At 42.0% G+C, this 15,504-nt stretch overlaps 1 protein-coding gene across 2 annotated transcripts in view; it reads left to right on the top strand.

The window, feature by feature from the left end:
- Nucleotides 1-13,980, top strand: part of LOC127002317 (vacuolar protein sorting-associated protein 29-like) — a 49,568-nt gene extending 35,588 nt beyond the window's left edge. For both annotated transcript variants that reach the window (XM_050868126.1, XM_050868127.1), the window contains 3 exons: nucleotides 7,192-7,383; nucleotides 8,229-8,461; nucleotides 9,488-13,980. In XM_050868126.1, coding sequence (XP_050724083.1) covers nucleotides 7,192-7,383; nucleotides 8,229-8,461; nucleotides 9,488-9,608 — 546 coding nt within the window. In that variant the 3' untranslated portion in view covers nucleotides 9,609-13,980. The remainder of the gene's footprint in view (nucleotides 1-7,191; nucleotides 7,384-8,228; nucleotides 8,462-9,487) is intronic.
- Nucleotides 13,981-15,504: the final 1,524 nt, after the last annotated feature.

The raw sequence follows: 15,504 nt of genomic DNA, 5'->3' as shown, positions 1-15,504 counted from the left end.
TAGCGGGTCTATAATGAGTTACCCGGGGATGTTAAGGACAGTGGCAGTCTAGCGGGTCTATAATGAGTTACCCGGGGATGTTAAGGACAGTGGCAGTCTAGCGGGTCTATAATGAGTTACCCGGGGATGTTAAGGACAGTGGCAGTCTAGCGGGTCTATAATGAGTTACCCGGGGATGTTAAGGACAGTGGCAGTCTAGCGGGTCTATAATGAGTTACCCGGGGATGTTAAGGACAGGGCAGTCTGGCATCTTCAAGAAAGCGCTGGACTCACTTATTCACAAAATCCTGCGACTTAACAAATATGAGGATTGAGGACAACTTTAGGCGCTAATATTACTGTTATGATTTTAGCGGCCCTGTGGAGCGCTGGGCCTGAAACCTCATCAACGGTAAACGGTTATATGACAGCGGAAAAACTTAACAGTAAAGAAAAAGTGGGATAGATAGTGAAAAGGGACAATTTACAGGTTCACCCAACCAATGATTTTCTTCCGTGGAGCCTGTTTTTCTGGTGATAGATGTAGTGAATTGGGTAAATGTTCAGAGAGTTGCCCATCTCAAAATTTGGTACACTGGCTATTTATTTCAGGACAATTTACAGGTTCACCCAACCAATGATTTTCTTCCATGGTTCCTGTTTTTCTGGTGATAGATGTAGTGAATTGGGTAAATGTTCAGAGAGTTGCCCATCTCAAAATTTGGTACACTGGCTATTTATTTCAGGACAATTTACAGTTTCACCCAACCAATGATTTTCTTCCATGGTTCCTGTTTTTCTGGTGATAGATGTAGTGAATTGGGTAAATGTTCAGAGAGTTGCCCATCTCAAAATTTGGTCCACTGGCTATTTATTTCAGGACAATTTATAGTTTCACCCAACCAATGATTTTCTTCCATGGTTCCTGTTTTTCTGGTGATAGATGTAGTGAATTGGGTAAATGTTCAGAGAGTTGCCCATCTCAAAATTTGGTACACTGGCTATTTATTTCAGGACAATTTACAGGTTCACCCAACCAATGATTCTCTTCCGTGGTTAATGTTTTTTCTGGTGATAGATGTAGTGAATTGGGTAAATGTTCACAGAGTTGCCCATCTCAAAATTTGGTACACTGGCTATTTATTTCAGGACAATTTACAGGTTCACCCAACCAATGATTTTCTTCCATGGTTCCTGTTTTTCTGGTGATAGATGTAGTGAATTGGGTAAATGTTCAGAGAGTTGGCCATCTCAAAATTTGGTACACTGGCTATTTATTTCAGGACAATTTACAGTTTCACCCAACCAATGATTTTCTTCCGTGGTTAATGTTTTTACTGGTGATGGATGTAGTGAATTGGGTAAATGTTCAGAGAGTTGCCCATCTCAAAATTTGATACACTGGCTTTTTATTTCTGGCCAAAATATTGTGCTTTTTCATTTGGAGATAGTTTCTTTTCTTCGGAAACTACTAAAAAGTGACTTACTGCAATTTCATCATCCGCCGCCACAGCCGCAAAATAGCTCACAGAGGGTTTAGGGTGGGGGAACATATTTAAACTATCCCAACCGAACTTTACAACCTAACTGGCTTTGCCCCCCTCAACCCACTTGTATATGGGACTTATTTCTGCGAGGAGGTATTTCTCGCAACACCGGCTGCACTGCTGCCGCACCCGTCGCCAGAGCAGTCAAATATGGCGCCGTAAACAGTGGTAGCCGTAATTATTTCGTAAAACTAGAGAAATACAACAGTAGTAGTAGTAGAACACCGTTGAATTAATCAAACCTTACCAGGCGAGTGTGGGCCAAATTATTGAGAGTCATATGCTATCCCTCCCACGCCCGGGGCCCACAACACCGCGGCCCGCAAAAAAAAACTAACTTTTAAAAAATCGTAGAAGCGTTTCCATCAATTTGCGATACATATATATGGGGTTCAAAATGCACAGAATAATGAGAAGTACCACAGTGAGATGGGTAACTCTCTAAACATACACCGTAAACAGTTTATGAGTGTACTGTAATCTAATACCAGACGCAGATCTAGGAAAAATGTTTCAGGGGGGCCGATGCCAGGATTTTTGCTGGTGGAAGGGGCATTAACATTACCGGTTCACCATTCTCGGCAGTCCTGCTCCTGAATAACTGGTGGACTGACCTGAATCAATGAGCATAATGACTGGTCTTGGCGCCAAAGCATTCCTTGATGGCCAGTGTTCCTCTTCGGATCCGAATAAGATGGCCGATTCCTCTGAGAAAAAGTACTGTTATTGCCAAAGTGCGCTTTTGAGCTACTGGTTTTCCTGTATCCACTCAGCCCTGGGCCTCCCCTTGGATCCGCCAATGCCTAATACATCACATTTTTGGCAGTGGTGGGGGGGAGGGGCGGGATTAGATTAGGGCAGATATGGTTAGCTTAGGTCAGATTTTGCTAGATTTAGTTTGGTAAGATTTGTTAAGTTTCATTGTTAACGATAAAGATTTGTGATACACTATGTGTTGCAGAAGAGGCTATGCTAATCTTCATATTCCCCAAATATGATCTGGGGGAGGTATAAAAAGGGATTTATTTCCATTTCCTGCAATTTGGCAGTGGGGTTGGGTATAGGATTGGCTAGGTTAGATTAGATTCAGGTCAGGTCAGTTTATGTTAATTTAACTTTAGTTTGATTAGGTTACTAATAAGTAGTTTTTTACTGTAAATACTTGTAATACACTTCATGCTGCACCATTGGTTGTTGTCGCTGTTAGTCAAGTGCACTTCTGGAATTTTAGCAAAGGTTGTAGGGTACAGCCGACCTGTTACTACACAGACGTCCCTTGTATGTAGAGGTGCTTCACAGATTCTGAGTTCATTGTTATGTCATTATGAGTATTTCCTTGGCAGACTGAAACTCATAGCAGCCTGCTAAAGAAACTAGTTCCTATGTCAGTAATATCTGTATGTATATATCATACGTATAGTATTCCAATTCTGGACACAAAACAATCCATGTTTCTTTTATGTTATATTATCCTCTGTACCAAAGTTGGTATAATGTTTTCTGTATTTGTATTCCAAAATAATAGCTATCTAGGGTATGTATTAATATTGTGAAAATAAGATTTTCATCAGGAAAATCTTATCTATGATCTACCTCTGGACTCCGTAGTAACTCATATAGCTAAGCATGATATTTTCAATAACTGAAAAACATGATACTTAATGTATGTCATAGATAATATGCATACAACTGCTTGCATTTCATCATTGCCAACCATTATAAACAATGGTAGAATCTGTTATACATACAGAATATGATGATCAGTATGAATAAGGAGCTACATTAGTACGTATTCTTTCTTATATGAACTCATTCCATTGTGAAGTCATAGATATAGCTTTAAAGGTAAATAAACAGGTAATTTTTTTTTTATTATTTTATTTTTTTACAGTAAAGCAAACAGCTCAAGGGCAAAAAAAGAAAACAATAATGAAAAAGGCCTGCAAATCACTGCTCCTATAAAAAAAGAGTTAAGAGGAGTGGCCAAAAGAGAGGTCAATTTCGGGGGGAGAGGTGTCCTGATACCCTCCTCTTGAAAGAGTTCAAGTCGTAGGCAGGAGGAAGTATAGATGAAGGAAGATTGTTACAGAGTTTACCAGAGTTAGGAATGAAAGAGTGAAGATGCCGGTTAACTCTTGCATAAGGGGTTTGGACTAAATAAGGATGAGCTTGAGTAGAAAGCCGTGTGCAGCAGGGCCACAGGAGCAAGTTCAGAAGAGCAGTCAGCATGAAAATGTTCCGTGTAGCATAAATTTACTTTCATACCACAGTTCCAAAATTTTGATCGCAAACTAAAAACCTCATAAACCAAAACGAATGCACATTGTATTGCTGAAAACACAAAGGGCCAGTCTTACAGTCCAGTCCAGCACGTTTGTAAGCTCCCCAACCACACACAAAACATGACGAAAATTCCTTGTATAGTGTTTTTTTTCACATTTGTTACTTTTTTTATGCCCTTGAACTGACTCCTCTGCTGTAAAGAAGAAAAAAAAACACTATACAAGGCATTTTCGTCGTGTTTTGTGTTTGGTTGGGGAGCTTACAAACGTGCTGGACTGGACTGTAAGACTGGTCCAAAGATCGCACACGAGCACAAACATGAGCGGACACGAGCATGCGGGTGCTACCTCTGCAAGTTTACAATGTTGACTGAGACTCCATTCCCATTGTCTTCCGCTCCGAGCGCTCTCGTCTTGTGGCGAACAAAGGGACCCACACTCACATCTTCCACCTGTACAAACAAGATGCTCATACACCAAGTCACCGCTTGTAAACCAGGGTATTTTTAGTGATTATTTTTTTTGTTCGTAAATCAAAACACTCGTAAATTAAGGCACTCATAAACTGAGGTATTACTGTAGGGTAGGCGGTGGCTGAGTGGTAGTGTGCTGGGTCCACATTCACCACGTGATGGACGACGTGGGTTCGAATCCCCACGCTACCACCTGGGATTTTTCAGTCACCGCCGAGTGGCTTAACCCTTTCCTTGCGCGCGGTGTGGACGTGACTAGCCCAATGGGGGGTCTCTTTTAACCTCTGTATCTCAAAAACTATTCATCACAGCTTAAAACCAAAAACACCATTGGAAAGAGGAGGTCCAGATCTATAGGAGTCGGTTATGTATGCCTCTCTTGCGAACGTACATGCACGTTCAGGGAGTGTTGAATGTTAACACTTACGTCGGTGCGTGCGGGATGATCAGCCATATTGAGGGAACTGTGGACATTTTTTTCTTCAGATTCTGGCAAGGGAGCATTGCCATCTGCAATATTTACAACTAATTGGTCAAAGAATCAGTCAGGTGAAGCTATGCAAAAATGCCGCTATATTGGGCAAGAACATCCACCAGTTACTCGTCCGTAGATTTGCCGCACTGGGCTGACATGATTTTCCACCAAATTTAGGGAAGAACACACTCAATTGGCAATCCTGTGTTGTGAGAATTAGTGTTGGAACACACTCATACGCGGGAGATTTGAGTGTGGGTGGAGGTCGCAGCGGGCGTTTAGCACCACCAGCAAATACGTCTAACGCCTGTTGCAAGCGGTTAGCAATGAAAGGGTTAATGGTCCCTCCAAGCGAGAAAAATGAGAAAAAATCACCCCTCACACAAACCATTTCATAATGTATATAGAGGCATTTGTGATCAGATTATGTATCATCTATTTTGGGGGGTTTATATCAAGCCACAAATTTGTCCCGTCTCTGTTACATGGTAAGGCAACAAATTTGGCCCATCGCTGCTACACGGTAAGGCCACAAATTTGGCCCGTCACTGCTACACGGTAAAGCCACAAATTTGGCCCGTCGCTGCTACACGGTTAACTACGACAACCCTTGCATTTACACTGTCCACCTGATCACACATCCCCCGGGTAACAGCTCAGCATGGCTCGGTCTTGGTCTTGGCTCAAGCACCCGGCCACACCACCATCTTTGCAAAACTTACCTACTGCCATCATGAAGGCAATCCCATGCCCTCTAATGAATCATTGGTAATGCTGTATGGCTAATGGCTCAATTGCATGCTTAGCGAACCTATTCTGGAGGTTCTGGAGGTGGTGGAAGTGTGGCATGGGTATTTCAAATCATATGTTGGTCAGGGTAGGCGGTGGCTGAGTGGTAGTGTGCTGGGCCCACATTCATCGTGTGATGGACGATGTGGGTTTGAATCCCCACGCTACCACCTGGGATTTTTCAGTCACCGCCGAGTGGCTTAAAACTACCCACATGCTGTCCTGAAGACCACCCATCAACCCGGACTCTAGAGGAAACCGTCCAAGTGAATCAAGAAGGAGTTCCGGGGAGCAGCATGAGCCAAGAGAAGATGGCGCCACTATAAACACTTGCCTGCGCCATGACGGGCTGGGGCCAACTACCATCCAGGCCCCTCAAGCAAGCCTTCCAGTGCTACAGGCGTACACGTAAAAAAAAAAAAAAAAAAAAAGATTCATAATTTTTCAACAAATTCTCCTATAATTTTTTTAATCTTTGACTGGCCCAATTTTTGGCAGATACTTGGGGTTTCTGGATACGCAGGGGCTGTATAGTTGGGGTTTTACTGAGCATTATTCTGTTTATTTAATGAGTTAACTTCAGTCTGATCACTTAAGTCTGCCCCAAGCTGGCAACACAAACCTAAGCGTGTTGGTAAGCACAGTGCAGATTAGCAGAAAGTGCTGCGTGAGATAAACACAAACAGAGGTTAAAGAAAACTTGGAAGCCACAGCAGTAGCCAATCAGCACTCGGCTTGCAAACACACTTAGGTTTATGTTGTCAGCTTGGCTCGGACTTAAGTGAACAGACCATAGGAACAGCGTTGTCAAATTATCGTATTAACCACATATCGTATCTTATCATTTTTATGCCTCAAACTCTCGTACCTACACAAGTAACGTCAGAAAATCAAAGTTAATGCTAAAACTCCTGAATATTGATGTTTTTTGTTCTTTGATGATATAGTTATCGGTCAGCAACTACGAAAATCAAATGCAATGAGTACGATCCTTACAATATTTTTTTGCCGTGTTTTGTTTGTTGTCCAAGCCGTCATGTTCTGTAACAGTTACCCTTCCACAGTTGTCAGCTTGGGTCGGACTTAACCTGGTAGCAGCGGGGATCATGTTTCTTAATGGTCCCTCTAAGCAAGAAAAACGAGAAAAAAAATCATCCCTCACACAAACAATTTCATAATACATATCAAAGCATTTGTGATCAGATTATGTATCATCTATTTTTTGGGGGTTTATATCATGGCACAAATTTGGCCCGTCACTGCTACACGGTAAAGCCACAAATTTGGCCCGTCGCTGCTACACGGTAAAGCCACAAATTTGGCCCGTCGCTGCTACACGGTAAAGCCACAAATTTGGCCCTTCGCTGCTACACGGTAAAGCCACAAATTTGGCCCGTCGCTGCTACACGGTAAAGCCACAAATTTGGCCCGTCGCTGCTACACGGTAAAGCCACAAATTTGGCCCGTCGCTGCTACACGGTAAAGCCAGAAATTTGGCCCGTCGCTGCTACACGGTAAAGCCACAAATTTGGCCCATCGCTGCTACCGGGTTAAGTGAACAGACTATAGGAACTCTTACAACATTGTTCACTGTGTTTTGTTTGTTGTGTAAGCTGTGATGTTCTGTAACAGTTACCCTTCCACAGTTGGTCCTTGTGCTTGGTGATCTTCACATTCCCCACCGGGTCAGCTCGCTCCCGGCCAAGTTCAAGAAGCTCCTGGTTCCTGGACGTATTCAGCACATCCTTTGTACAGGCAACTTGTGTACCAAAGAGAGCTATGACTACTTGAAGACCTTGGCAGCTGATGTTCACGTTGTGCGTGGGGACTTTGATGAGGTAGGTGCATGCTGAGAAAAACTATCACTCATTACTTTTACAGGTAACTCTTGATTTACGCGAGTGTTGTGTCCTTGAAGAGGTCACGTAAATCAAAAACAATGTAGTAAATCCAACAAGAGGTAGGTTTGTACCTTTATTGCCTACTGTATCACTCTGACTCCTCTCCCTCTCATGATTCCTCCTCTGGCTGCCCTTCCCCTCGTGGTAGCACAGCAGCGAGGGTGTTGTTGTTGTTGAGTAGCGTGGCAGCGTGGGTACTGTATTGTTGTTCAAGTGGCGCGCAGGAAGAACTGAGCTCAGCTGTGTGGCCGCGGCGCCGTGTGAGTCCAGTTGCGTGAGACATCTGGTGGCCACTCCATAAAATATCGCGTAGAAGTGAAAAAAAACGTGTAAATTAAACATTTATTTGGATTTTGGACCACGCGTTATTTAAAAAACGCGCAAACCAAACTCGTGTAAATCGAGAGTTACCTGTACTTGACTTAAATGGACCACTTCTCCCCCTCTATTTGTCTGTCAATACAAGGGTCATCTATATTGCTGAAATTGAGATCCTACTGTTTTATGGTAACTATTAGTAATTATTTTTATTTCTGAGAGTAATTATTTTTATTTCTGAGAGTAATTATTTTTATTTCTGAGAGTAATTATTTTTATTTCTGAGAGTAATTATTTTTATTTCTGAGAGTAATTATTTTTATTTCTGAGAGTAATTATTTTTATTTCTGAGTAATTATTTTTATTTCTGAGAGTAATTATTTTTATTTCTGAGAGTAATTATTTTTATTTCTGAGAGTAATTATTTTTATTTCTGAGAGTAATTATTTTTATTTCTTCCTCAGACAAGTTACCCTGAGCAAAAAGTGGTGACAGTTGGACAGTTCCGGATTGGTATGTGTCATGGTCATCAGGTGGTGCCGTGGGGGGACCCTGCTGCACTCTCTCTCATAGCAAGACAGTTAGATGCTGACATCCTCATCTCTGGTCACACTCACAAGTTTGAAGCATTTGAAGCAGAATCGAGATTTTTCATCAACCCGGGTTCAGTAACTGGATCATACAGTGCACTTGATGGGTAAGCTTGAGGTATTTTAGTAGAAAGGAGACAGACAGTTTGGTAGAATGTCACCTTAACCGGGTAGCAGCTGGGATCATGTTTCTTAACCCTTTCTTTGCGTGTGGGTCGGGACGCGACTATCCCCTCAGGCACACTCAGGCAGCCCAATGGGGGGTCTCTTTTAACCTCTGTATCTCAAAAACTATTCACCACAACTAAAAACCAAAAACACCATTGGAAAGAGGAGGTCCAGATCTATAGGAGTGATGAATTTGAACACTTACGTCAGTGCGTGAGGGATGATCAGCCATATTGAGGGAACTGCGGACATCTCCCCTTGAGATTCCGGCAAGGTTGTATTGCCAACTCCAATATTTACAACTATTTGGTCAAAGAATCAGTGAGGTGATAGGTAAAGATATGCAAAAATGCCGCTATATTGGACAAGAACATCCATCAGTTACTGGTCCGTAGATTTGCCGCGCTGGTCTGATATGATTTTCCTTTCATTTCTTTTCCATTAACCTGGTAGCAGCGACGGGCCAAATTTGTGTCTTTACCGTGTAGCAGCGATGGGCCAAATTTGTGGCTTTACCGTGTAGCAGCGATGGGCCAAATTTGTGGCTTTACCGTGTAGCAGCGATGGGCCAAATTTGTGGCTTTACCATGTAGCAGTGACAGGCCAAATTTGTGGCTTTACTGTGTAGCAGTGACGGGCCAAATTTGCGTCTTTACCGTGTAGCAGTGACGGGCCAAATTTGTGGCTTTACCGTGTAGCAGCGACGGGCCAAATTTGTGGCTTTACCGTGTAGCAGCGACGGGCCAAATTTGTGCCATGATATAAACCCCCCAAAATAGATGATACATAATCTGATCACAAATGCTTTGACATATATTATGAAACGGTTTGTGTGAGGGATGATTTTTTCTCATTTTTCTCACTTGGAGGGACCATTAAGAAACATGATCCCCGCTGCTACCACTGGGTTAAGACTGTCTTTGCTCTACTTTCTAAATGTATAATATTTACCTGTATTCCAACAGAGACATCATTCCCTCCTTCGTGCTGATGGACATACAGAGCTCCACGGTAGTGACCTATGTGTACCAGCTGGTTGGTGATGAAGTCAAGGTAGAGAGAATAGAGTACAAGAAGGCTAACTGATTGTATAGAAGGTAGTAATGGGAGCCAGCGTTGCCAAATTATCGTACTCATCGGATTGTATTTTCGTAGTTTCTGACCGATAACTATAGCAAAAAAGCACAAAGAAACGTCAATAATTAAGAGTTTTAACACTAACTTCAATTTTCGATCGTCATTTGTGTAGGAACGAGAGTTTGAGGCTTAAAAATGGATGAATACAATATGCTGAATACGATAATCTTGCAACACTGGTGGGAGCAGTGAATATGAGTGGAAATGAAATTAAGTTATATAGAGCAGTGTTTCCTGACCATGGGAGAATATCAAGGGGTCCATAGAGATTATAATTACTTTAAAATTTATTATACTGGAATTAGGAGACATGCCGCTCGGAATATAATTCATAACTTCTGTACACAATCCTTAAAACTGTATGCTTAAGGGGTTACTATTACACCGGGCAAATTTTCCGTGGATCTTCAGTCAAACCACGATTTCCGCTGGCGTGGTTCTCATTTGTTTCTTGTCATTGCTGCTGCTGATGATGATGGTGAGTAATATCATCGTCCTTTGGAAGATCGTGGACACGTCAGAAAACCACGGAAATATGAGAACCACGCCAGCGGAAATCGTGGTTTGACGGAAGATCCACGGAAAATTTGCCCAGCGTGATAGCCCCATTAAATGCTAAAATTGCTCTACATTAGCTAATGGAAAAATCTTCTGTTAATTTTGCTGGCTAAAGCTATTTCACTGTAGGGGTCCACAGGTGAAAAGTGTCTGGAAAAGGGGGAACGGGACAAGAAACGGGAACCACTGATATAGAGGATAGTTGATTATATCTGATTGTTTATTGAAATTTGAAGGGCCTTTAATGTGTGTATAGTGCATGTTCATTTTGACCAATATGGCTATTAAGATTATGTGGACCATGTCAGCAGTACTTCCCATATTTTTTGCAGACTTGTTATTTGTTAATCTTCACATTAAAGTAAACTACTTTAACTGTAATCTTAGTAAATTAATCCATTATTATTTAGGTACAGCAGGTGTGGTTGATATATGCACTTTTACTTACCTTGAACTAAACTCGGTACAATAGGAGGCTCAGAAACAAAGAAAACACTTTTTATTTACTTTCTAGTACAGGTATCTCTCGATTTACGCGAGTATTGTGTTCTTGAAGAGGTCGTGTAAATCAAAAACAATGTAAATCAAACAAGAGGTAGGTTTGTACCTCTATTGCCTACTGTATCACTCTGACTCCTCTCCCTCTCGTGGTTCCTCCTCTGGCTGCCCTTCCCCTCGTGGTAGCACAGCAGCGAGGGTGTTGTTGTTGTTGAGTAGCGTGGCAGCGTGGGTACTGTATTGTTGTTCAAGTGGCGCGCGGGAAGAACTGAGCTCAGCTGTGTGGCCGTGTGAGTCCAGTTGCATGAGACATCTGGTGGCCACTCCATAAAATATCGCATACAAGTGAAAAAAACGTGTAAATTAAACATTTATTTGGATTTTGGACCACGCGTTATTTCAAAAACGCGTAAACCAAACTCGCGTAAATTGAGTTACCTGTACTAGAGTCTGGAGGTGAGTTTGAGCCATGGAGTCCCACAGTTGCATCCTTGAGCTTCAGCACTGAGAAGACATCGTAGTTCTGCAACCCAGACTTGATCTTTCCCCAGAGGTTTTCTATAGGGTTGATATCGGGTGAGTTGCCAGGCCAGGGGTTGAAGTAGCGAATACTCCCAAAATTGAGAGCATCAAGGTGCCCCATCCTGCATGAAAAAATCTGCCTGGTACGCCTCCATCGACGCATCAAGGTGGTCTATCAGCAGGTCCAAGTAGTTGTGCTGATTCATTCTCGGGTTCTTTGGGAGGAAGACTAAGGGCTGCTTTAATTCTTTTGCTGTAAGGGTCGGGCTGCACTCCACCTGGCTTCTGATGGCATTCAGGGTCCTCTTGGAAGCAGCCTTTTCTTCCCAGGCCTTTTCTTATGGGTCGGGAGTGGACCGGATCCTGCGTCACGTATTCTTAGGGCCGCTTTCACAGTCACTTTGTTTGTTTTGATTGTTACTAATGGCGTCGATCGCTGCTATAGTATTTCCATGTAAAACTGTCCGATGGGGTAGTGGCGGCTGCAGGGTTAGCCTCGCCCCGCACCTTGCCACACACTCTCAACACCCCTCGCTTCCTCTGCAGCTGCCACTACCCCACAGGCTAGTTTCACGAGGAAAACTATAGCATCGATCGCCGCCATTGGTAACGATCAAAACAAACAAAATTACTTTGAAAGCGGCCCTTAGTCCATAGCTGGGCTGTATGGACTGAAATTCCTGTGTTCTCGGCAATACACCGATTAGGCTTTCCCTCCTTGTATAGAGCATGTATGACCTCTATCTGAGCCTTTTTGAGCTGCTTTCCCTTCAGCATGGTTAGCGGTAGAGGGGTTGGATGTATAGCGTGCCTCGGAAAAAAATTGTCGAGAGGAAGAACCACAGAGCGGCAAGCATGTTCTTCTTGCCAAGGCACAAGGCACACTGAGCCGTCTACAGGAATGGAGACTGAAGGGAAGACGTCACTGAGTTGCCAAGTAAAAGTGTTGCCGGATCTCCCCAGAATTAACACAATGGCAGGGGCATTTTATTAAGTGCGGTTTTTATACACGATTCACCTGCCGTGCATATATCAACCGCCTTCTGTACACATTGTAGATTCATTTGTCTTAAGTTCTTTTGCATTGTTTTATGTTCAGAAGTGATCAAAGGCATTATAGAGACTGCTTGTATCTGTTAACATTGTGGTTATTGATAAAATAGCATGGGTAATATAATTTTGGTGAAGTTGTTAGACCTGTAAGTTAAGAGCATGCATTTGAAGAAAGATCTGCTGTCATACCTGTTGATATATTTGTAACACACACACACACACACACACACACACACACACTCTCTCTCTCTCTCTCTCTCTCTCTCTCTCTCTCTCATATAATTTCATTTTGTATTACTGAGATAGAACCTGTTTTGCTATTCAGATGTCAAATTAGTTATATATTTGGTAACAAGAATATTCACTGTTCACAAGAAAAGAAAAGCCCCTATATGTAAGTTTGGGGAACAGGAAGATAGTCAAATAATATATAAAAACATTAGTTCCAGTGACCAAAAGATATAATGTTTGTAGTATACGGTTAATCCTCGGAGTTCTAGACTAATTGGGGGAAATCCTATTCAAATTTGCCGAGTCTGTAATTTCTAATAAGTATGTATATTATAATGGCAAAAAATAGTGCCTGGCAAGATTTACAATTGTTATACCAAAACCAACACAGCCTCTTCTGCGGCAGCTTGTCTGCTGTTGTGAGCAAAATGTCTACTCTTGTTAATGTAGCTGACATTCCCAACCTCTTTGTCCAGCTATAATTAACTGACATAAACTAGGCATATCACTCTAATCTTTAATCAACCCTAACCATTTGGATCCTGCCATAACCTAACTTGGTAGTGTCTTTATTAAATGTTAACATGCTACTGAATATAACACCTGTTCACTACCTCTGTAAAGATATTGTCTCTTGCCACTTTCATGTGTTTATAGATTTTATACCACTTCAACTCTGCAATCTGAATTTTATTAACTATTCCTCTCTGCGCCATACTCAACGTAAACTTGACCCAGAGAAGATCCATATTTGAACTTTTTATTAGCTCAGGTTTATGCATCACACTTGAAAGTAGCTGCTCAATTTTCTCACACACACCCTTGACATCATTTGGTTTTCACTTTTACTCCACATTAACCCCAAAATTTAACAATTCCTCTCTGTGCCATACTCAACGTAAACTTAACCCAGAGAAAATCCATATTTGAACTTTTTATTAGCTCAAGTTTATGCATCACACTTGAAAGTAGCTGCTCAATTTTCTCACACACACCCTTGACATCATTTGGTTTTCACTTTTACTCCACATTAACCCCTTCAACAAGAGGCCTCGTATACTGCGTTCTTATGTGCGCCATACCATATCCGAGGACGTGCATCATGGCTCGCTTTAGCCAGTATACAAGTTATTTCATCTCTGTATATTTATGTTTACATCTCAAAATGATCAATTAACTTGTTTTCATATATAATACATGATGATTATGTTGAATTTATGGCTGAAAACTTGTTATATTCAATAGCGACATTTGAAATTTGGTGCGCGCGGCGATCCCAGATACGGCGCGGGACGCTGTTTTGGCCCGGCCGTAGTGAAGGGGTTAACTAAAGATAGAGATTAATAAAGAAAGAAAATGTAAGGGAGTATTCACCTTCCAACATGCACAAAGAGACGGAGAAATCACACACTACACTTCCAGAATGTACGACAAACTTGTAAATACACAGAAAATTCCATGTTGGTGAATTTTGTCCTAAATATCAAATGTCTCGAACAAGGGGATTTGGAACTTCAAGGGTCTGAAATTGAGGATCACTTGTCTATTGTAATATATTTTGTATTTGCCATATATGTACATAGCATATTAGTATCCTCACTCATTCATCTTCCACAGATTTAAGAACCAGCATCAGTAAGTACTTGATAGTGACCATTTCAATGTGTTTTAACCCAGTAGCAGCGGGGATCATGTTTCTTAATGGTCCCTCTTAAGCGAGAAGAATGAGAAAAAATCATCACTCACACAAACTATTTCATAATATATATCAAAGTATTTGTGATCAGTTTATGTATCATCTATTTTGGGGGGTTAAAATCATGGCACAAATTTGGCCTGTCACTGCTACACGGTACAGCCACAAATTTGGCCCGTCGCTGCTACACGGTACAGCCACAAATTTGGCCTGTCACTGCTACACGGTACAGCCACAAATTTGGCCTGTCACTGCTACACGGTACAGCCACAAATTTGGCCCATCGCTGCTACATGGTACAGCCACAAATTTGGCCTGTCACTGCTACACGGTACAGCCACAAATTTGGCCCGTCGCTGCTACCGGGTTAAACAAAGAACATTCAAAGGGACAGAGCTCTAAAGTTCATCCTCCAGAGTATTGGAGTTGTATCCTCTCCAGTCACTCCTTTTGACCTCCCATGGATCACATACAAATGTAATTTTAGTTTTAATGTCTGAAGTCTCACAGTGGTAGGAAACACTTGTGTTGGGCAACAAAATTGTCTCCAGAATCTTGTGATTTCAGGGAATATCAATAACATTTTGCTTGAGTTATTGTTGTTTTAGATGTGATTACCAGAAGAGGCCAATGGGTAGTGACAAATATCAGTCTTTACATTGCCAAGGAAAAACTTCTCAAGTAATCTAAAGGAATTGCTGGAATGATGAGCCTTCAGTTAAAGTTCAATTGAAATGTGGGAAGACCACACTAAAGAACGAAGCTAAGTAAGACTTTGTTAACTTTCTCATGCACTGTAAATTCTTGAAATTGGAATCTTGTTGCCATAGTCCAACCATTTCAAATAGTCTGATTGCGCGTTCAATTCTGCGGGTCCTTTCCTCCCCTCTGATCTGCCACACAGTCCCAGCACCTGTCCCTTCCTCTCATACCTATAGGCAACATATGAGAGGGAAAAATGGGTGTTGGAACTGTGTGGCAGAGCAAAGAGGAGAAAAAGGACCCACGGAATCAAACACCCAAATGGACTACGGTCACCTCTCGATTAACATGAGGGTTATGTTCCTGGAGATGTTGTGTTATTTAAAATCGCGTTATTTAAACATAATTTCCCCATAAGAAACAATGGTAATGGGGGGGTTAGGTTCCTGGACACTGGGAAAGTCTGCCTATTTTGGGGAGTTTTGTTACTCTAATCATCGCTTCATTGATGTGTCACTGGTCGTCCTTCCACCTCCTGAAGGATGCTTGGGTGCCATAGTAGAGGTCAAAATGCAGTGTACGTAT

The sequence above is a fragment of the Eriocheir sinensis genome, chromosome 23 (genome assembly GCF_024679095.1).
Source record: "Eriocheir sinensis breed Jianghai 21 chromosome 23, ASM2467909v1, whole genome shotgun sequence".
NCBI classification, from domain to species: Eukaryota; Metazoa; Arthropoda; class Malacostraca; order Decapoda; family Varunidae; genus Eriocheir; species Eriocheir sinensis.
This window is presented reverse-complemented; position numbering and strand designations above follow the sequence as displayed.